This window comes from Lathyrus oleraceus, chromosome 1 (genome assembly GCF_024323335.1).
Source record: "Lathyrus oleraceus cultivar Zhongwan6 chromosome 1, CAAS_Psat_ZW6_1.0, whole genome shotgun sequence".
NCBI classification, from domain to species: domain Eukaryota; kingdom Viridiplantae; phylum Streptophyta; class Magnoliopsida; order Fabales; family Fabaceae; genus Lathyrus; species Lathyrus oleraceus.
Window position 1 is genome coordinate 34,291,977 of NC_066579.1, and position 21,500 is coordinate 34,313,476.

Below are 21,500 nucleotides of genomic sequence, written 5' to 3' on the forward strand. Positions count from 1 at the left end.
GATGGCTCTCAAAATCACTACATTTTGTTGAGGTTTATTTGAAACCAGGGTGTGATATACCATGTACATCATTGGAGTTGACGACACATTCCACAAAAGAGGCGGAAACTTGGTCTGATTAATTTCTAGAAAGGATAGAAGATTTCACCAAATTGAACGAGATTGAAATAGAATCAAATAAGGAAAAGTCAAAGGAGGAATCAGTAGTAGATTTATGCGTTGTTGCATCTTTTGATACATTTTAAATTGTAATCAATACACTTTTTTGAATGTATTATCGTCAATTTTATAATCTTTATACGATTTAATACGTAAGTAATATATATTCATCAATGATGGTGTAAATGTTGATCGTTTCAGTTTACAATATTGTATTAGTTATATTTTATGTTTTTGTTTATACAGTTTCTGGTGTGGTTCTGATTAAGGGTGATTTCGAATATGCATATCTAGATAAATTTCACACTAAATTAAAAAAAAAAACACAACATGGCAGTCAACGGATGTGCATATCCGTAAACACATTTTTTGGTAAAAAAAATAGGGTTTATCCGGAGATGTATCTCCGAAAAGATCCCTTATGACATAATAAGTTTTCTAAGGTCCAAAGTGACGCAAAACTTGTATAAATATGGTGTCTTTCATCCCATATTTTCTACAAGACACAAAACAATCAGAGAATGACTACTTATCCTCACCTTGCATTTGTGTATTTTAATGGCACAAAACTCCCACTTCAATTTTGGATTTGCGAAGGCATATTTCTCGTTGATCTAAAAATCAAATTGAATACTCTTTTGTGATATCCAGACAATCAGAGAGTTGTCAAGCTCGAGTATCGTACACCCCTATTTGACAACGAAGGGAAGATACAGTTCATAAGCTTTGAACTAAAGACGGATGAAGATTTAAAGGTCATGTGGAATATATCTTGTTACGCATCAAAGAGTCTAATTGAAGTGAATGCGAAGATTGCAAGATCCGACGATATTATCAATATATTGCAACATCATGAACTACCCGTTTATAACGATATATAATTTTAAATTTAATGTTAACAACTATCTATGTAATGTTGAGTGTTTTAATTTAATTTCAAGTTGTTTTTATTTCTAGATCTTGTTCATACTATCTCTATCTAGTTTGAAGTATCAAGGTTATTTTCGAATATGTGTCTCTGAATTAACCTTAATACACTTTTTGAGATGCAATTCCAAACTAAAATTAAGTATAACAGATGTGGCACAGTAGTTTGCGTTCAATTTTGTGAAAATTTGACCGTCCAAGAATACATCTCCGAATTATAAAAATATTTTTGAATTTTCATCAAGAATTTATCAGAAAATAACCTTACAATTATAAATTCTTTTTTTTTGTCCGCATTGTATAGGTGTGAACGATGACAACTTCCATTAGCTATAGTAATGATTTGTTTTCAACGTCTTTGTCTTCTTACGCATGTTTATCCCTAGAATACATCTACTAAACATATATTCTTATGCATCATTCATATTTCTCTATCTTCCATTTTGTCTTAAAAAAAACAGAATTGTTATGTTTAAATATGGCATGCACTCTTACTGTGCTACATGTCCTAGTTCTTCTAACGTTTTGTCGTTTTCACGAAAAAATTGCATTATATGAACATTAATATTCTGATCCCATACATATTTATCTTTATCTTATTTTTTGTCCTCGTGAATTTTCATACATTTCAAAAATATAAAAATCAAAGGACAGTGATATTTGACATCAAAATTTTGAAGTCAAAGTGTCATTTCCCTTTAGAAAACTTGGGCAAGGGAAAATAGAAGTTTAAAAACAATGGCATATTAACATAATGACCTTTACAGAATGAATGATGAATGATTCTACAAAATAGAATATCAAGTGAACAAATTTAAGCAATAAAACCTAATAAACAATATATGCAAGAATCAGAGTTCATTCTGCCGACGTCCAGAAGGAAACGGAGCACTAAACCTAGCTGAGAAACTGTGCGGTAAGTCACCATCTTCACTCTGAGCCCCGCTACTGAAATTGAGGGCATAGCTGTGTTCATCATATTGGAACCTAACCTTCTGCTGCTTCTTGCCATACACGCTAATCTTTCTAATGAATGTCTTCCACTTAGGACCTGCAATCACTTCTGAAACCTCCTTTATCTTCCTCAACTTGCAACCCCACCAAGAATCTTCCCTTTGCTCCAGTAGACCTTTACCTTCATCATTGCCTTGACCCCATCTCAACCCTAATACACGAAAGCATCCATACCCACATCCAGTAGCCTCTTGGTGATCATTGAAATCTTCTACGTTGTGTTCCACAGCCTCAACCAATGGCCGTCCCTCAAAAGCAGACATATTTTCAGAGAAAGAGTACGAAGTTTTTAGAGTTAGAGTTGAGGGGCTTATTTGTGCGGATACTTTTATGGGTGGTGATCATTAAAAAGAAGAGAGATGCAAAGGAGAAAATGACAAGGAAAATGAAGCTACAACTGTCTTAAAATGTCTTCAACCAAAAAAATAATAATAAAAACTAATAATGGAGTATGATTTGCAAATAAAGCATCCTGTGAAGTTTGGTAATGTATCCAACAACATTACGCGATGTAACTGGCAAATGGCAATTTCAATTGCCAATCGGTCGCTCAAGACACCACAATACAATTTAATATTACAGAAAAGAAAAAAAATCATAAAATATAAGGATTCCTTTTAAAGAGAGATAAATCAAACTCCAACGGTATGCTGTGTCACGCTCAGCTGTTGGTGGCTCCCACGTAAGATGGGAACTATAGAATTTAATTGCTGGGCCGGCCATAAGTCAAACCCAGTGGGGGTATATGGTGAAGAAAAGAAACAGTCTTGGTTATTACAGTTACACAATCAATAATCCCTTGAAAAATATTAACAATAGAAAACATAGTTAAAAGTGCTGCTACTCTTTACCATATCAATTTTTACAACTGTAAACAGTTTAGAATATGAACAAACATTTTTCTTTATCTTTTTCTTTTTCTAGTAACGAACTAAAACTTACAGGGTCCAGTGAAGTTTGGGTATATTACAAGAATAGGTAGTAGTAGTAGTACTGCTACTAGACGACTTGGCACTTGGTAACAACCATAGGTTTACCTTCTGACACTTACGAGACCTTCATATGGAAAACATTGCAAAACGTATTCATCCACCAAATGGATGGGAAACACAAACCATAGAGGGACATAGGATTAAGCATCTTGCTCCTGCAGTTGCAGGAAATTACTTCTGCACTTGATTCTGAGATGAAGCAGGTTGCTGTTGTTGATTTTGTCCTTTGGGAGAGATCTTGGCAGCCATGAAACGTAAATCATTGGCAATCTCTGTAAATGAAGGTCTTTCTGATGGTTCTGAAGACCAGCACCTCTCCATCACCACTCTCCATTCTGGATCACAAGATTCTGGAACTAGAGGCCGCAAAGTGTTGTTCACAATGCCACCTGAATTATGTTTATAAAAAACCACAGCTCAATAACCAAATGCATATAATCAGAATCTATATAGTATGGATTCAGCCTTTTGATTACCTATGATTGCCCCATAGTGCAAATCAGCATACGGCTCTTCTCCAGTGAGCAGTTCCCACATGACAATACCAAATGAGAACACATCAACCTGAGAGAACAAATATTAGAACATAACTAGTTGACTTGAGAATGACAAAATGTGCAGGAAGCATTAAATAAATCAATGTTTAAAATAAGTAAAATAAACCTTTTCTGAAACAAGGCTACTACTCCCATTCAGCAGTTCAGGTGCCATCCAAGGTAGGGTTCCTCTAACACCACCGGATATTAGAGTCTGGCATTTTACTTTGGACAGGCCCAAGTCCCCAACCTGGTATCAGAATCAATGTGTGAATAACAGAAATATGGAACACATATTCAGTTGCTCTGCCATAAAATTATAACTGTTTCGATCATGAAAGGAAGTACTATAGACCGTAAAATCAGTTCAAAAAAAAATCAGAAAATAAGGTGCTTAAAGTTGCAGAGGGAAAGCTTATTCTAAACCATTAGTAGATTATTGTGTCAACTGCATTGAATATGTAAAAACAATAAAATTAAGGATAAGGCATAGGCAATAGGCATATTTAAGCCATTAAAACTAACAAACTGCAGGTATGGCCCGTTAATAGAACAATTGGACATGACAAAAAACATTTCAAACTCCTCGTCTACTTCATGTCGGCGAGCATCAGGTGACATACGGCAATGATCCCATGCAAAGTCACTTCCATCGTATTCAGGTGGATAGTGAACCCAGATAACAAACTTTAATAAACTCCAGAAAGCCTAGCATTATTAATTTGGTAAGACTATGAAGTGTCCCAGCTGTGGGACAGTAATCTCGAGCAATAGTGTTATTAACCTCAGAATGGTCACCAATTCAGTCAGGGTATGGGTGGACCACTGATTAAACCAATGGGTCCCTGATTAAACGAGTGGGTCACTAGTTGATCACATGAACCAATGTATACAAAAAATTGTTATTTTATATTGTAAATGCTATCAAATTCCTTTAGGTAATTGCTTAAGGAATAAAAATAGGTAAGCATGAGTGACAATTTTATGTATTTATTATGGTGACAAAGTGTTAAACTTATATTCTAGAGATAAACTTTTCGTTTTATTGATTCCTTACCAACCAAATATAAACTTGCCATAGCTATATATATTACAATTGTACGCACGCGCGTGCCTGTGTGTTTTAAATTACTATGTGCCATAGTGTGCTTTTGTATGCATTGCATATGCCAGATTTTTGTTTCAATTTAAAAGAAAGTAAAATGCTTTCTTTCTGTTTGAAGAAAACGATACACATTGTCCTATGTTAGACATCACATCACTCTAAAATTGATGGCAAAAACATCCAAGAACCGACAGCACATAACTTGTACAACAACCATATGCAATCAAAGCTAGCTGGCTAACTATAGTGATGGAGCAGATGGCTTTGACTATACACATTTCTAAACAGACGGGCACAGAAATTTCAAATACAGCATCATCAAAAATTAATCTTGTCCCAACCAATGATTCTCCTTGTTATGGGCATCAAAAAGAATGACTCTAAAAGATATAAATGTCTCCACAGATATAACTCCTTTATTATTATTTGTTAAATAACTCCCTTTTTAATAAGAGGATTGCTGGAAATTTGTAGCGAAGGAAAATGAGGTGGGGAGGATAAGAAGACAGCCTACCAGACATAAGAGTGATATTAATGAATGAAATGAAGAGTTATAATTTGTTTTTCAAGTAACAGCATAAAATCAAATTAGTGTCCAAGAACCACAAACCAATTTCAGTGATGATGAGTAAGACAAGTTATCTCCACACTAACCGTTGGGATAAGTTATCATATACTATCATAATCCAATAATAGTTATGTCAACCAATAGGCTATGTGGCTTTTTGGCGTACCTTATTCTATTCTATTCCTTAGTATTAAAGAACTGTGACATGGGAACCGAGAAACTAAAGAGAACTAGTGCAAATCAAAGGGAAGTAACTCCAACAGAGACTCTAATAGTGTGAATACCACTGCATCCGTTATAGAGGACAAACAAATTTAAATGATTAACCAAGGCTGAATTGCAAGACATAGCAAGAAAAGACAGGTATGTCTGGTGTGATAAGAAGTTTGGACAGGACATATATATGAGCAGACATACAATTACACAATTTGCTCATGGAAGTGGAAGGAGAAGAGGAGTAGAGCCCGGAGCAAGAGGTGGCAGAAATAGAGTTTTAAAACCTCCAATTATCTATGTATAGCATGACTGGATTGACAACGTATAGCATGACTGGATTGACAACCCCAACCAACCAAACCTTATCTCACTAAATGGGGTGGTGTCAGCGACATGAATCAAATTACACCATAATGTTCTACCAAAGACCATGTTTCTATCCACCCTGTTAATCTCGAGATCCTTCTTAATAGTGGGATCCAAGGAAATCCAATATTCCTGTGCTGGTAACTGATTATGGGTGCAGCTGGAGAAATTTTCTCATTTCCTACGGGTGTTCAATTTTGTATGATAGAGGAAAGATTTGGGGAATCCAAACTGATGCTATGCGCCACAAGTTGGATGCTATTCAAGTCCATTGCAAGTCAGCAAGCTTAGACTCATTAATTCCTATTTGGTTCACAAAAAGAATTAATATTTCTTCTGGCTGTAAGAATGGAAATTGAAACCACTTCCAAGCCTGATGACAAGGTTGTTTATAAGAGGGTGGCATTGATAGGACATCTAGACACACACAGGCATATTCTAGAAGGTTGTAGAAGAAGTGAAATAAGAGTTAGTTAGGATATTCCCTGACTTTAAGGAATTTATGTTATGAGGGGGGAAGTTGAGAGGCATTCAGAAATGTTGTTTGAAAGTTTGTTAAGAGAGTTACTCTCTGGTTTACGAACATAGCTCTAGTTTAGGAGTTCATAGAACTCTAGTTTTATGCATTTCATTTCCGTTATTCATGTATGGCATTTAAATTAAATTACACTCTTGTGGAGGGAAAGGGAGGGGAGAGGGAGGGAGGGAGGGAGGGAGGGAGGGGGAGAGAGAGAGAGAGAGAGAGAGAGAGAGAGAGAGAGGGAGAGAGAGAGAGAGAGAGAGAGAGAGAGAGAGAGAGAGAGAGGAGAGAGAGGAGAGAGAGAGAGAGAGAGAGAGAGAGAGAGAGAGAGAGAGAGAGAGAGAAGAGAGAGAGAGAGAGAGAGAGAGAGAGAGAGAGAGAGAGAGAGAGAGAGAGAGAGAGAGAGAGAGAGAAGAGAGGAGAGAGAGAGAGAGAGGAGAGAGAGAGAGAGAGAGAGAGAGAGAGAGAGAGAGAGAGAGAGAGAGAGAGAGAGAGAGAAGAGAGAGAGAGAGAGAGAGAAGAGAGAGAGAGAGAGAGAGAGAGAGAGAGAGAAGAGAGAGAGAGAGAGAGAGAGAAGAGAGAGAGAGAGAGAGAGAGAGAGAGAGAGAGAGAGAGAGAGAGAGAGAGGAGAGAGAGAGAGAGAGAGAGAGAGAGAGAGGAGAGAGAGAGAGAGAGGAGAGAGAGAGAGAGAGAGAGAGAGAGAGGAGAGAGAGAGAGAGAGAGAGAGAGAGAGAGAGAGAGAGAGAGAGAGAGAGAGAGAGAGAGAGAGAGAGAGAGGAGAGAGAGAGAGAGAGAGAGAGAGAGAGAGAGAGAGAGAGAGAGAGAGAGAGAGAGAGAGAGAGAGAGAGGGAGAGAGAGAGAGAGAGAGAGAGAGAGAGAGAGAAGAGAGAGAGAGAGAGAGAGGAGAGCGAGAGAGAGAGAGAGAGAGAGAGAGAGAGAGAGAGAGAGAGAGAGAGAGAGAGAGAGAGAGAGAGAGAGGAGAGAGAGAGAGAGAGAGAGAGAGGGATGGATCGGTAACTAACTCATCTCATTCATAGCAGAAAATTATTGTTACATACAAACAGTTAGGGCACGGCTTAGTTAGCTGAGACTTAACTGTATTTACACAAATACCCCCACACTATGTTATTATACTCTAATAAATCTATCTCACCATGCTACTCCAAGCAAGGCTACCCCAACGTATCCCAACGACATTTATTGAAGGATCTTCTCAAAAAGATCGGAACAGGGGTTATATGTTGACACACTCTGGACTTTCACACAATTAAATAGAATTGCTAAGAACCTTAGAGAGTTAGAGTATATGGAAGTTGGTGCACTAATTAATCAGCTCCTTATATACATAATAATTTCATGAATGTCTAACACAGATGACTGCTGCAGAAAAATATTTTAAATATGATACTATCAATCAGAAACATTTAAAACCTTGCATATTGGGCGATGTGGATCACGAAGATTCACAAGCAAGTTGTCACTTTTCAAGTCAAAGTGTACTATGTTTTTTCCATGGAGGTACTCCATACCAAAGGCCACATCCATTGCAATCATAAGACGCTTGCGCTTGTCAACATTCCTGATATGATCAAATAAGTATCCAACATTTTTAGCATAAAACGGTGATATTTTAAATCAGGGTAATGCCAAATAACCAAGATATGGGATTGTAATCATGCAAGACATACAAATACCTTCCATTCTTCTCGAAGGCATTTCTTAGAGAACCATTAACCATATACTCTGTTACTGTTGCCACAGAACCTCCTGGGCCATCAAGAACAACACCATAGAAAGCTACCACATTTGGGTGGTGTAAGTCAGCTAGCTTGATTGCCTCATTCCAAAAATCAGCTCTCTGCTTGATACATAAACCGTGAACAATGTAAGCTACTTTACTGATAATGAAGAAAACTACGAGACAGAGGAAATCAAAATCATTAGAGACAGACCAAGCGTTCTTGCTCTGAAGGCTTTCCAGCAAAACACCTATCATTAATCCGCTTTATTGCAACATCAGTACCTCTCCATTTTCCATGATACACAGTCCCGAAGGTCCCAGATCCCAATTCTACTAGCTCTTCAAGGTCACTATTCTTTATAATCTAGCCACATTCCCACAGCAAGGTTGTAGTTTACCAGGGAAAGCAATTTTAATAAAAGAAACATACAGTAGAAAAACATTCAACCTGTAACGCTCCAACATCTGATGCTGGAAAGCCAAAATTTGCCTTCTCTGAGAGCTTGCTTTTGTCATCCTAAGGGGGGAAAGAACAGTTCTATTTAAAATAGTTACAGGTTACACATAAAAGAGTAGCAAGATTGGGAGAGGAAGAAAGCATATTATTTTAGGGACAATTCCTGCAATTGCAAGAATGGAAAGAAAAAAAATAATAATAATGAATGTTTATGTAAATCACCTGAGTTTTTTCTTTACACTGTATATTTAGTATATTATTTCGAACATCTCCATCCTCAGTGTCTTCATGATGGGATACATCTCGGGCATGTAAGTCAGGATTTGAAGTGCTAGAATGCAGAACGGATGCAGCTAAACTTTCAGCAACAGCTTGAAGTTGTTGCTCTTCTGGTGATCAATCAACGAAGAAACCAAAATACAATGAGTATGGCATACGAGATCTAAACTATTTGTGATTGAAAAGGATAACTTATATGTAAGACATTAACAAATTACAGACCCTTGGCATATCGAGCTTCTTCTAATGTTAAATTTTGTTTGAATGTCTGATAGAGACCATCATCCAATTGAGCATCAAACTTATGTTCCCCACCGTTGCCTGAATTCTCCCCAAACTGGTCAATAAAAGAATAGGTTTCTTTTTTTGACGTGACTTTGTCAGGTCTATGTGGTGGAAAGTAGGTGCCGTGTAGATTCCAGGGATCTTGATTGCTAAATAGTGAGTTTGAAGAATCCTGCACATGTCCAAACCCAACAGATTGCGAAATTGAAGATAACACTGCTTCGTCCTTCTGATGGATTCCATTCTTAGATTGAGGATTTACTCCAGGAATGCCCCAAACTGGCGGGTGTGCGGCCTCATTGTACTCAACTTGCCTAGAATTATTACCATATGAAATTTCTACATTGGAGTTAGGAAGAGTATCCATCATCTTAATTTGATTTCCATCAGCAATCAATTTTGACCTGCCAGTGTTGTTATCCAAAACCAAATCTTTTTTCTCTAAAGCATGTTGAGTATTGTAATCAAAATTATCATTATTTACAAAAGTTTCAGGGTTGCTTATCTTGAGGTTGTCCATTCTTCCATCAATATGTTTGAGCAGGTCATGTGCAATCCAATTCTCCACTGCATCTGCTTTTGAAATTGTACTAGCAAGCTCATTAGTATATTGTGTTGATGATTCTTGAACCATAGTCTCAGAAGTTTCAACAGATGTGCCACCAACTAAAGGTATTTCGTTAACAGGCTTATTCACAACCACGTCCTCTTTGGCCCAGTTTTCAACTGGCACCATGTGCTGGCGAGCAAAATCATCTAGATAGGACAGTGGCGCTGTTCCTGTCAGGCCATCCTGTGGCAACTGTTTTTCACCTGTTCTTCCCACTATTTCCGGGATAACTGCTGCATTTCTGGGATTATCAGGCCTATCCACTCTAAAGTTTCTCTCACCTTCAGCCTCCACAGAAAGACCACTTGTGTCACTGCACGGTATGATGACCCTGGGTCTAGTCCCAACTGCTTGTTCAACATTAACATTGCCTTCCTTCACTGGTGCAGTCACCAAAACCCTATTTGTTGGTTGAGGTCTTAAAGTATCCTCAACTGGGAGGCTATTGTAGCTTGCCATTGAATCAGGAATTAAACCTGCACAGCTACTACGCTGATCCTGTACCACGGGATCTGAATGTGCATGAGGTAGTTTTTTCTGACACATATAACAGTCCTCCATTCTTTGAGGGACCACTACCGGTTGTTGAGGTAACAATCCATCGTGAAAAATAACATGCTCCGATGGAGAAACCTGAACCCAGCCATAATTACCTCCGAAAGGGACTTGATGTGGATATGCTTTGTAACTTTGCTCAGCAACAAGCTGGTGGTGCATCCTTAGCCCTGAAGTATTTTCATCATAAAACTGCTCAAAACCATTTGGTTGTCCTTGCATGACTGGTCGTGGTTGAATAACACATGGTCTTATACCAGCATGAGAAGATGGCTGAGCCATTGTCATCTGCACTGCAGGGATTACCTGTTGGGATACATAACCAGCAGTATGATCATGAAAATGATGCTGAGAGTAGATAGTTCCAGGCCTACCCATAAGCTGGGAACTTGGGAATCCCATATGGGCAGGCATCTGGACATAATCTACATGGTTCAGAAGTTCCTGTCGAGGATCAACGAAAGCCTGCATAGGCACAGATGGCTGGATTTCCATTCCAGACTGCTGCGACCCAAATTGCTGCTGGGACAAAGTAGTGGGCGGAGACTTTTCTACTTCAACCTCATTCTGGAAAGGTAGAGTGGGAGTTGGACCTGAATTAGCCACCACAGGTATGCCCAATGAAACAGCAGAAATATCTGAGCATATTGATTCAACAGGCTCAGAAACCATAACATTTGAAGTAGTAACGTCATAAGATGCAGCAACACTTGCATCGGGTGATAAAGTGCTGGACATAGGAGGGCCATTAACATCTACTTGAGCAGCATTTGTGCCATCAGGGGCCTCTATCCCACCCAAATCAGAATTTTGAGTAGAACCTGCACTTGTAATACTCCCTTTCCTTGTGAGTTTGGCACTAATCCTGTCAGCAATTCCATTCACAGCTTCAACATATTTCTGCCCACCATCATGTAAATTTACAAACTGCAACACACCAGAAGGATCAAATTCTGAAGCAGAAAAAAGAAAGACCCTTAACTTCGGAGAACCATCTGAAGACCTCTCAATCAACCTTTCATACTCTTCCATCATATTATCCAGATCATCGGCACAGGAAACCGAGACCAGTGCATCAAGATCCTCACCAGGAAGCTGATATTTGATAACAACAGGTTGCCCAAAAGTATTAACCATCTTTTGTGCCAAATCATTAAAACTCACATCTCTCTTAACACTTATTATCCTAGTCTGCCCACCAACATACCTCAACATTCCATCACTAGGTCTAGGCAAAATCTTCCCACCATAACTGCACATAAATTTCATTTTGCGCCCCGAAACCGAATCATCCCCGCCGTTTTCATCAACCCCCTGGCTAGCAGGGGGATTGGAACGAGACCCAATCAATCCAACACCACCAGCACGATCACCGCCATTGGCAATTACTCTGCTATTGGACTGAATGTTATTATTATTATCCAGAGCATTACCCGTAACCCAATTACCCAAATTCAAAGGATATCCATTAGCAGCTGCAACAAAACTACCCGAAAGATCAACAGCATTGCCACCAGCAACACGACTGGGAAAACTAAACCCTACAGTAGGGTTCAAAGCCGGATGAGGATGAGGATGGGGAACACCAGGGCGAATGCACCAGGTGGTAGAAGCAGTAGCACCAGAAGCCACATTTCCATATCCCACTCCAGCCAACCCACCATCAGGATAATAAACCGGAACAGCACCATTGTCCCTAACAGCCGCCGTACTAACTGGCAATACATGTGGCTCCTCCGACCGGACCACATTCGGCGGCGGTGGTAGTCGCATATCTCTGGGACTTGAGTTTTGATCAAACGCCATGAACACCGAAAATGACAATTTCAAAAAATAAAATCGAAATAGACCAAGAAAAAATCGTAAATCAGTCTATAAAGAACGGGAATCGAAGACGAAAACCTAAGATCGTCGTTGAAGCAGAAGATTAACGCATTGAAACCGAAGCATAATACCTAGAAACACAAAGAACAATTCAAAACCCTAGTCAAATTAATTAAGCAAAACGAAAAGAAAAATCCAGAGAAATTATGAAGAGAAAAATACCAGAAGGTGAAAGGTGCAAAGTGTGGGAGTGATGATAACTTTTTATAGTTGAAGTCGGCGAGAACAAAAGGAATCGCCTTTGATCAATCTATCCCCAAAGAAAGAGGGTTTTTGAAAGATGCGTAATTCACAGTCTTCACTTTCTCTACATTACTGCCATGGAATTTTATTTACAAATAGAATAATGAAAATATTGAAATGAAGCTGAAACTAATGAAAGAGTGAGTGAGAGTGCAGTGGAATAATAAAGCGCGTGCAGTTACGTTATTTTGCCGGGAATGTGATGGAAACGGCGGTGGAGAAGAGGGAAAATGGTTACTAGTAAGAGAGAAGGCACGTGGATTCGACCGCTTCATGCAAAGACTGTTGAATTAGGGAGATGGATAGAGATTTGTGGTGTCATTTTTGTAGCTTAGCTAAATGGGTGGGGTCTCTTATCTCCCCCACCAAATCTTTACTCTCACCGGTCACCAACATCACTCTCTTTAATTTTTTTTATGTTAAAACACGGCAGAGAAAATTATTGTTCTTTTTTTAAGAAAAATTGTTGGTTTTTTCTAAATAAAGAACAAGATTTATAATTATAATGATAAAATTCGTTGAAGATAACATAGTGTAATATAAATATTGAAAAGGTTTACAGCTATTGCATAGGGATTTGTTTAGTTACCATAACATGAATAATAATAGATAAAATTAATGAGTATCTTTTTATTTATGAATTTAATTGGTATGCAAGCTGATTTATTTAAAAGATTTAATTTTTATTTTTATTATTTAAAAAATAATATAAATGGATGTTGTGATGCATTAACAATATAAAAAAAATTGAGTGACATGATAATGCATAACAATTAATTATTTAATTTATTATGAATTTATATTATTAAAAGTATATTGAATTTTACAATTCTAATAAATTATACTTATATTTTAAAATTATATTAATGATATGATAAATTAATAATTTTTTACTAAATGAGAGTGTAAAATTATTTTCTACACTACTTTTAACCTCTAAAATTAAATATTGATTTGGTTATAAGTGGTCAATTTAATATATTATCCACATTGTTGTATATCTTATATATTTTAGCTCCAGATACAAGAGTAATTATAGCCTTCTTTATTACACAAAGACTCAAATCTTAATGGGTTCGGTGCAATGTTTTAAAAACCACATTGGGAATCGGAGATTAATCTGGTTTGGTCAATCTTTCAAAATCTTTAGTGAGTCAAAACCAGAATAAAACCGAAAAAATTGGGTTGAACCGTCCAAAACCATTTGAATCAAAGAACCGTAGCCAGTTTTATAAAACCGTCCGGTTCAAAAAATTCATCAATTAGACCTTTTTTTTATAATTTTTTTTAAAATTTTAATATGTTAATATCAAAACTTAACCTACATTCCCAATCACAAAAAAAATCCTATTTTTTTATAATCATACGAACTTCTAAATTTTGTCATTTCATTATAGTTTTTCTTTCAACCATACTTCATCATCGTCACGTTGTCCCTTTCAAACATAGTCACGATATCCACCTTAATATTGATTGTCGTTCAAGTCAATATTGTTTGTTGTTGTCAATTAAGATTTATTTCAAATTCGTTATTTTTTGTTTAATGAAGTATATTATATTATATTGTTTTTGATATTTTATCTTATTTAATTTAAATATTCTTAATTATTTGAACTTTATTTTAGTTATTATATTTTACTATTTTAATTTTGATTTGAATTAGTTTAAATTAGTTTATTGTAATTCTTTAATTTGGTCAAATTATTCTTAAATGAAAGTTGAAATGAAGTGTAGAACCATGTTATGTTATTATATGTACGGTGAACATATGATTATGTGTGACATATTTATGAAATTTAGTTTTATATTATAAGTTTATTTAATAAACGGTTCGACCATATGTGTAACCGGTTGAACCAATTGAACCTTAAACCGCAAGTTTCACCGGTTCAATCTCCGGTCCAATTTTTAAAACATTGGTACGGTGGGGTTTTGTCCTTGCAAAGGGAAAAAAAAATTACGTAAATGTCTAATATGTTTTATCTTAAATCCGTAAAGAAAATATTGTTATATATATTATAAACTATTTTTAAAAAAAATTATAAATATGTGTATTTTGCAAACACTTAAATTTTTTTATGAATATGTTAGATTATTTTTTGTAACCATTAAAAAAATTTATTTATCCAACAAAAAAAATATTTATAAATGATGTATCATATATGGCATGCCGGACATGTAAGATTGTGTCTAAAAAAATGGAGGTATAGAGGACAATAAAAAATATATTTATTCATTATACTTATGGAAAATACAATGAGATGACCAACCTTCTTACGTAGGAGGAAGTCATAAAGTTTGTGTCTCTGAATTTCTGAACTTGTGAATCATACTTCTCAACCCTAAGTCTTTGGATATTTATAGTCATGGCCTACAGGTCGGGTCGTAAGTAAGGAGACAGTTTTTCCTTAATTCTTCAGTGGATATATGGGAATATACATATTTGTTCTCCCTCATAAATCAAAGGAGTGGTTTCCTCAATAGTCTTAACCAAATTTGTCTCTTTCAAGAACACCTCATCTGCCACGTACTGAGGTGGTTGGCATGTGATGGACATGGGTTAGGGTTGAGTGACCCAAGCTATAGTTGGGTGACACGTTTGTTTTATCTTATGGCCATTCTCATGGCACCTTTGTGATGATTGGATCATGGACTTCCTCCCTATAAGGCCCAATAAAAGTGATCTCAGTCCACAAACATAGGGAAGCGAGTCTCAAACGGGGACTAAAGGGTGAGTCCCTCACACGAGGCTTGGAGGGTGACTTCCTCAAGTGAGGCTTTAGAGTGTGATTCCCTTAAGCTTCCAATGTGGGAAGCATGTGAAACATTAAATGCTATGTCATGATGAGTTTATCTTGGAAATATGCAGACATTGTGATCCCTTGACCATATTTCATGTGTTAATACTAGGTTGTAGATGTTTTGCTCATTACCAATATGCGTGAACCTATTGTCTATTGGAATAAAATTGGTTGATACCATACCCCTTGGATTTTGATGATAACAAAGTATTTAAAGAACAATTAGTCTATCTAACATTTATTCAAGTTTTTAGGATTGTATCATTAAGAACAGATGGAGAAATACTTGAGGAATCTGAATCTGAAGATCATTTATGAAGCCTCTACCTCTGATGGAGATCCAGACTCTCAAGAAGTCAACTCTGAAGATAGTCAACTACTGGTGACCCAGACTCTGAAGCTTCAGAATCTAAGAAGAGGACTCTAATGTGATCAACCTCTAAAGAGTGAAGTTTGAAGGAAAGTCATCATATGAAGCAGAAGCTCTTATACTAAGGAAACTCTGACAGATTCAGAGAACTTTTTGATCACGTGAAGACTTAAGGAAAATCTCTCTCTCGGTGCCTGAGCTTCAACGGATGATTCCTCTTGCAGAAAGATACTTTGTTGATGTGTTTAATCAAGTATAAAGCTAGAGCAACATGTTTGGTGAAAGTCTTCAATGCCTTTTTTTCTCTCTTCTTTATTTAAGGAGCAAAAGAGCTGAAGAAGAAGTGACACCAATACACTAATATAACTCTGCTACAGACTTTGTTCATTGACATTCAAAGAGAAACTACTTAGTCAAATTTACAGGACTTATAACATCTTAACTTTGTGTATATTTTAGAAGTTCTTAAGTCTTAGAGTCTTTTTAAGTTGTATTGTATTTACACCACTGATTGTATATCAAGTGTAGTTGTTATCCTAAACTCTTAATCGTTTGTTTAGAGTCAGAAGTCTTTTGCTTTAGTGCTTGAGAATTTTAAGTTTTAAGCTTGTGTGTTTAAGCAAGGAAGTCTCAGACTTGTGTGTTTGAGAAAGGAAGTTTTTGGCTTGTGTGCTAGAGCAAGGAAATCTTAAGTTTGTGGCTTGAGCAAGGAAGTCTTAGACTTGGGGGTATGAGGAAGGAAGTCTTATACTTGTGTGTGTAAGGAAAGAAAGTAACTTGTTGGTAGGCTTGAGCATTTGTAATCAGATTATGTTATAGTGGAAATCCCTTGAAGAGCAAGGGGATTGGACTACTCTCAAGTTGTGAGATGAACTATGATAAATTGTTTATGTTCTTATGCTTTTACTTTACTTGTTTCTGAACATTATTATGTTGCTATATATTATTTTCCTCTGAATCAGATTCTGTTGTAGAATTTGATAAAGACTTTTAAGAGTTCAGACTCTGAGTGATTCTGAAGTCAAACTCTGAACAACAGACTTTGATTAAGATCAATCAGAAGCAGTAGCAGAAAAAAATGTGAAAAGGCCAACGCAATTCAACCCCCTTCTTCTGTTTTTCTCACCTTTATTGTCGAAAACTAATATCCTATGAGGCTTTTGCACTTTATCTTTATAAATAACTGAATCTTAAGCGCTTTTCTCTTCACGTTTTCTTCATTTTTAGAGTAAAACCTTCTTCTTTGGTTCTTCCTTTTCAAATTCAACTTTATCATCAATCCATCCATCATTCACATGAAAGGTTGAAAGAAACGCAGAATACCAAGGATGAAACTGCCATGAAGCTTGGGGAAAATCTCCCCTAAGTAAAAGCAAAACTACCCATACTTAAGGAGTTTACCAATGTAGAGACTCTTTTTAAGCATAAGTTGGAAGAGAATTGGTCAATGCTCAGAATGAGATAGTCGATGTTAAGGATATGGCCTTTGAAAAGGCTAAAGCTCAGGTGGCTCACCTTTACCCAAATCTGGATCTGAGAGAGCTAGACTTGTTCAAATTTGTCAAGGATGCCCATGTGGTGAACGAGGTAGACGGATAGGGCAATCCTGATGGGGAGACGACTCCCCCTTCATAAAAAAAAGATGTTCCAATTGAGGAGAATGTCAATGTAGATGGGCTAGTGGAGGATGAGGCCCTTATATTCAACCTTTAAGTTTCTTTTGTTGTTTATGTATTGTTGCCTCTTAGAAGGTTGGTGTAATATCGCTCTTTGGGGTCCTTTAATGAAAATTTTATACTTCAGACGATGTATTTATCATATGTTTGTTATCTTTGCTCCACTTTTGTTTTCCTTTTAGTCTTAATATATATGGCACCTTCAATTCCTTGTCATGATGATAGCCTAATAAGGTGCCTAGGATTCCTTTTAGAGGTCTAGAGAGAGAGAGCTTGATAAGGCGGCAAGGATCCCATGTGAGGATTTATGAAGATATATTGATAAGGCGGAAAGGATACCTTATAAAGGTCCAACAAGATAGCTTGATAAGGCGACAAGGATCCTTATAACGGTCCATCGAGATAACCTAATAAGGTTGCAAGGATCCCTTATAAAGGTCCAATAAGATATCCTAATAAGGTGGCAAGGATCTTGATAACGCGAAAACGTATCGTATTGTTGGTTTCATATGAATTGCTTTTTACTTGATTAACACTTATTATTACGCAACATTTTATGTTTATTGCAGGTATTTATCGAATAAAAGGTTTACTAGCAAGCAAAGTGGAAAATAACAAAAAAAGAAAGGAAAAGAGAAGAAAATGGAGAAAAATAGAGATAATGGGCCACCATACTAAATGGGCATGTGGCGCCCGCCACATGAACCAAAGAGGGTGGTGGCGCCCGCCACCAAGCATGAAAAGTTTGTGGCGCTCAACCTTAAAATTGTGGCGCTCGCCAAGGAGTCAAAGACTAGGGTTGTGGCAACCGCCACAATCTAGTCTTCCCTACTATTTCTCCATGATTTTAGCCATGAATCCACTCACCTTTGGCTACAATTTAGGGGAGTGGAAAATATATAAAGGAGATTAGTTTTTTCCCAACCACTCCCTCTTCTTCCATCTTTCAATCGACGATTAATTTTCAGTCATATAGTATTTTCTTTTAGTTTCCTAGGCAGTTTTTCCTACTTTGTAAAAGTGATCGTTTCTCCACATCGGGGACTATTGCAATTTATTATTTTACACATTTGAATTCAATTGTAACGGTTACTCATTGCCAAAGTCTGCCGACTTTATTTTATTTGAAGAATCAAGATTCAATTCAAGTTCTCAATTCATAATCCAGGTTTTATTTTGATTGCTATTTTATTTATTTATGTCTTATTGCATGTTTGATTTTTCGAATACCATGTCTGTTACCGGATCCATGTCCGGTTAAACCCTTAGGTATCAGTATGTAAAGATCGTCAAAACGACGGGATTCGTAGATGATCGGTGTTGATTTTTTATAAAACTTATTTTTCCGATTTTAGTTTCTTATTTTATTCAAACAAACTAAGGTTACGGTCAACAAGAACGAGAGTTTGAGATTTTAACCAGATAGCTGAAACTAGGCATTAATCCTAAATACAGCAAGAGCGCTTTAGGATTAATTAGACTTTATTCATATTCAAAAATTACTTTTAAATTCAAAATGAGACTGCGGGAGCCAAGCATTCTAGTTTAGGAGTATGGTCAGAGTCAATAAAAACGAGAGTGTGAGACTAAGTCCTTTCTATAAATAATTTCTACTAAAGAATATTTTGACCAATAAGATTACACCAAATATCTATCGAATCCCCGAAGTTTGATGCGTTACATACCGATATCCCTTCATCACATATCCTTATTAATATTCTATTTACGTTATAGTTATTTCTCTTCATCCCTCAAATCTTAGAATGATCAACAACCTTAGATTTACATAGTAACATTAGATAATGATACGTTCAATTATTAGTCCTTATGGGTTTGATAATCTTTAAAGCTACGTGATAGGACTGTGCACTTGCAGTCACGATTCCCATAGACTTACTAAGTCGTGATCAAGTTTTTGGTGCCGTTGCTAGGGGCTAATTTAGTCGATATCGTAACTCCAATGCTGCCCAGTATAGACTAAGGCAAACTGTTGGTTCTAAGTGTTGGCAGCAATTTTGGTAAAACAAAGAGTGTTCACAAGATGTTGCATGTGATGTCTTAACATAAGATATCTATGTACTTGCTGGAGTTTAAAAACATAATTATGCAGGATTGTTTCAGGATGTCATACACGATGTCATGACATCTGATATTATGTACCTGCTGGAAATTATAAATGGAATTATGCAGGATTGTTCCAGGATGTCAGACCCGATGTCATGACATCCTGTACACAGAACATTCAGGATGAATGTTATGTTTTATTTGATTGCGCATTTAATGGAAATCTATGTATGATTGAAGATCTGATTTGCAGGCGCATTCAATCATTAATTTCAACCCGATTTACTTATTTTTCAAAGAGATCTAATCAACTGTCATGAGAAGATTTAATTGGAAAATAGTTTTAGGGTTTTCAAGATGTCCAAGCCCAGCTGAAAGCTTCTATAAAAAGGGACTTGGAAAACCTGATTTGATATACAACCAATACTGAGCATTATTGAGAGAGAATAAGGGTTTGTTGGTCGTGAGACTTGTAAGCCATTCAATTCATCCATAGATGATTGAATTGGTCCGATTTATGAGTTGTAATTCGTCACTCTAAGCTTGTAAGCAAGAGTGTGTGTCTACTTGATCAAAGCTGTTAAGCAAGATCAAGTGTGTGTCTACTTGATCAAAGCTGTTAAGCAAGATCAAGTGTGTGTCTACTTGATCAAAGCTGTTAAGCAAGATCAAGTGTGTGTCTACTTGATCAAAGATGTTAAGCAAGATCAAGTGTGTGTCTACTTGATTGAAATTGCTAAGTAAAATCAAGTGTGTGTTATTGAAATGTGTCTTCTTTTCTCAAGGAATTGTTGTTTAAAATCACAGGTGTGGTTGAGGGGGAGTGAGTGGGTTCTCATATCTAAGAGTGCTTAGGTAGAAATTGCATGGGTAGAGATTAGGTGAGAAAGATTGTAACTTGTTGAAGTGTACTGAGAGTCTTTGAACTGATTCTATTTAGTGGATTTCTTTCCTGGCTTGGTAGCCCCCAAACGTAGGTGAGTTGCACTGAACTGGGTTAACAATTGCTTGTGTCCTTTGCATTACCATTCTTTATCTTTATCCTGCTTGTTTTACTCAGATATTAGTGTCGTGACATTATCTTCGACATCTCATATCTGATACCAAAATTTCACAAACAATTATTTTTCCCTTTATACATTTGTCGAGTGTATGCCAAGTACTCGCTCTCAAGGCGAGAAGTTAAAGCCACCGTTCGACGAACCTGAGCATTATCCTAGATTAGAACGCCGATAGGAGATTTGATACGAGAACATCGTATCAAGCTAAATCTTCTCGATCTTAATATCCCTATTCCTAAACCAGTTATTCAACCAGAGATGGCCGAAGGAGTGCAAAATCGTCCTCTTAAGTACTATGTAATCCCTTTGCATAATGAACCAACCATATAACAGCATAGTTGCCCCTGCCATCGAGGCCAATAATTTTGAGCTAAAACCTTTGTTGTTGTCAGGCGTACAACAAAACCAATTTTCAGGTAGTCCCACGGAGGACCCGAACCTACATTTGTCAGTGTTTTTGCAATACGCAGACACAGTGAAAGCAAATGGTGTTAGCCCAGAAGCTATAAGACTACGTCTTTTCCCATTCTCATTAAGAGATAAAGCTAGAGCTTGGCTCCAGTCTCTACCATCCAACTCTGTCACTACGTGGAACAAGTTGAAGAAAGTTTTCTTAGCCCGATATTTCCCACCTAGTAAGACGGCTATGCTAAGAGCCCAAATAAACGGGTTTAAACAAAAAGATAATGAATCACTTTTTGAAGCTTAGAAGAGATACAAAGACATGATGAGGCTTTGTCCACATCATGGTCTAGAAGAATGGTTGATCATCCATACCTTTTACAACAGTCTCTTGTACAACACAAGATTGATAATAGACGTTGCCGCAGATGGCGCACTGATGGATAAACCCTACAATAAGGTCTATCAACTTATCGAAAGTATGGCCCATAATTATTACCAGTGGGGAAGCGAAAGAACCTCCATAGAGAAACCTCCAACGAAAGGCGGCATGTACGAATTAAGCAGTCTTGACCATGTCAACGCCAAGGTAGATGCTCTTACTCAAAAGATAGACAACTTGACCATAAGACCCGCAGCCACCGTGGCTGGCGTAGCACCAAACTGTTA

The 21,500-nt window shown here is 37.0% G+C and overlaps 2 protein-coding genes and 1 non-coding gene across 4 annotated transcripts; all 3 read right to left on the minus strand.

Moving 5' to 3' along the window:
- Nucleotides 1–1,808: 1,808 nt before the first annotated feature.
- On the minus strand, nucleotides 1,809–2,771 carry LOC127085297 (uncharacterized). The gene has a single exon (XM_051025851.1). It carries the CDS (start codon nucleotides 2,361–2,363, stop codon nucleotides 1,938–1,940), a length of 426 nt encoding a protein of 141 aa, XP_050881808.1. The 5' UTR covers nucleotides 2,364–2,771; the 3' UTR covers nucleotides 1,809–1,937.
- Nucleotides 2,772–2,925: 154 nt separating this feature from the next.
- Nucleotides 2,926–12,840, minus strand: LOC127085133 (uncharacterized). 2 transcript variants are annotated; one of them, XM_051025731.1, is made up of 11 exons: nucleotides 12,640–12,840; nucleotides 12,377–12,529; nucleotides 9,103–12,285; nucleotides 8,824–8,990; nucleotides 8,593–8,661; nucleotides 8,356–8,508; nucleotides 8,098–8,264; nucleotides 7,835–7,982; nucleotides 3,756–3,878; nucleotides 3,569–3,656; nucleotides 2,926–3,481 (listed from the first exon to the last, which is right to left on the minus strand). In XM_051025731.1, exons 3-11 carry the CDS (start codon nucleotides 12,134–12,136, stop codon nucleotides 3,264–3,266), a joined length of 4,167 nt encoding a protein of 1,388 aa, XP_050881688.1. In that variant the 5' UTR covers nucleotides 12,137–12,285; nucleotides 12,377–12,529; nucleotides 12,640–12,840; the 3' UTR covers nucleotides 2,926–3,263. The 2 variants fall into 2 exon arrangements, with proteins under 2 accessions (XP_050881688.1, XP_050881734.1); XM_051025777.1 differs by having other exon boundaries at nucleotides 8,098–8,261; nucleotides 12,377–12,838.
- Nucleotides 12,841–21,075: 8,235 nt separating this feature from the next.
- LOC127116169 (small nucleolar RNA R71) lies at nucleotides 21,076–21,182 on the minus strand. Its single transcript, XR_007801147.1, has one exon. It is a non-coding gene; the product is annotated as a small nucleolar RNA R71 (small nucleolar RNA).
- Between the last annotated feature and the right edge of the window lie 318 nt (nucleotides 21,183–21,500).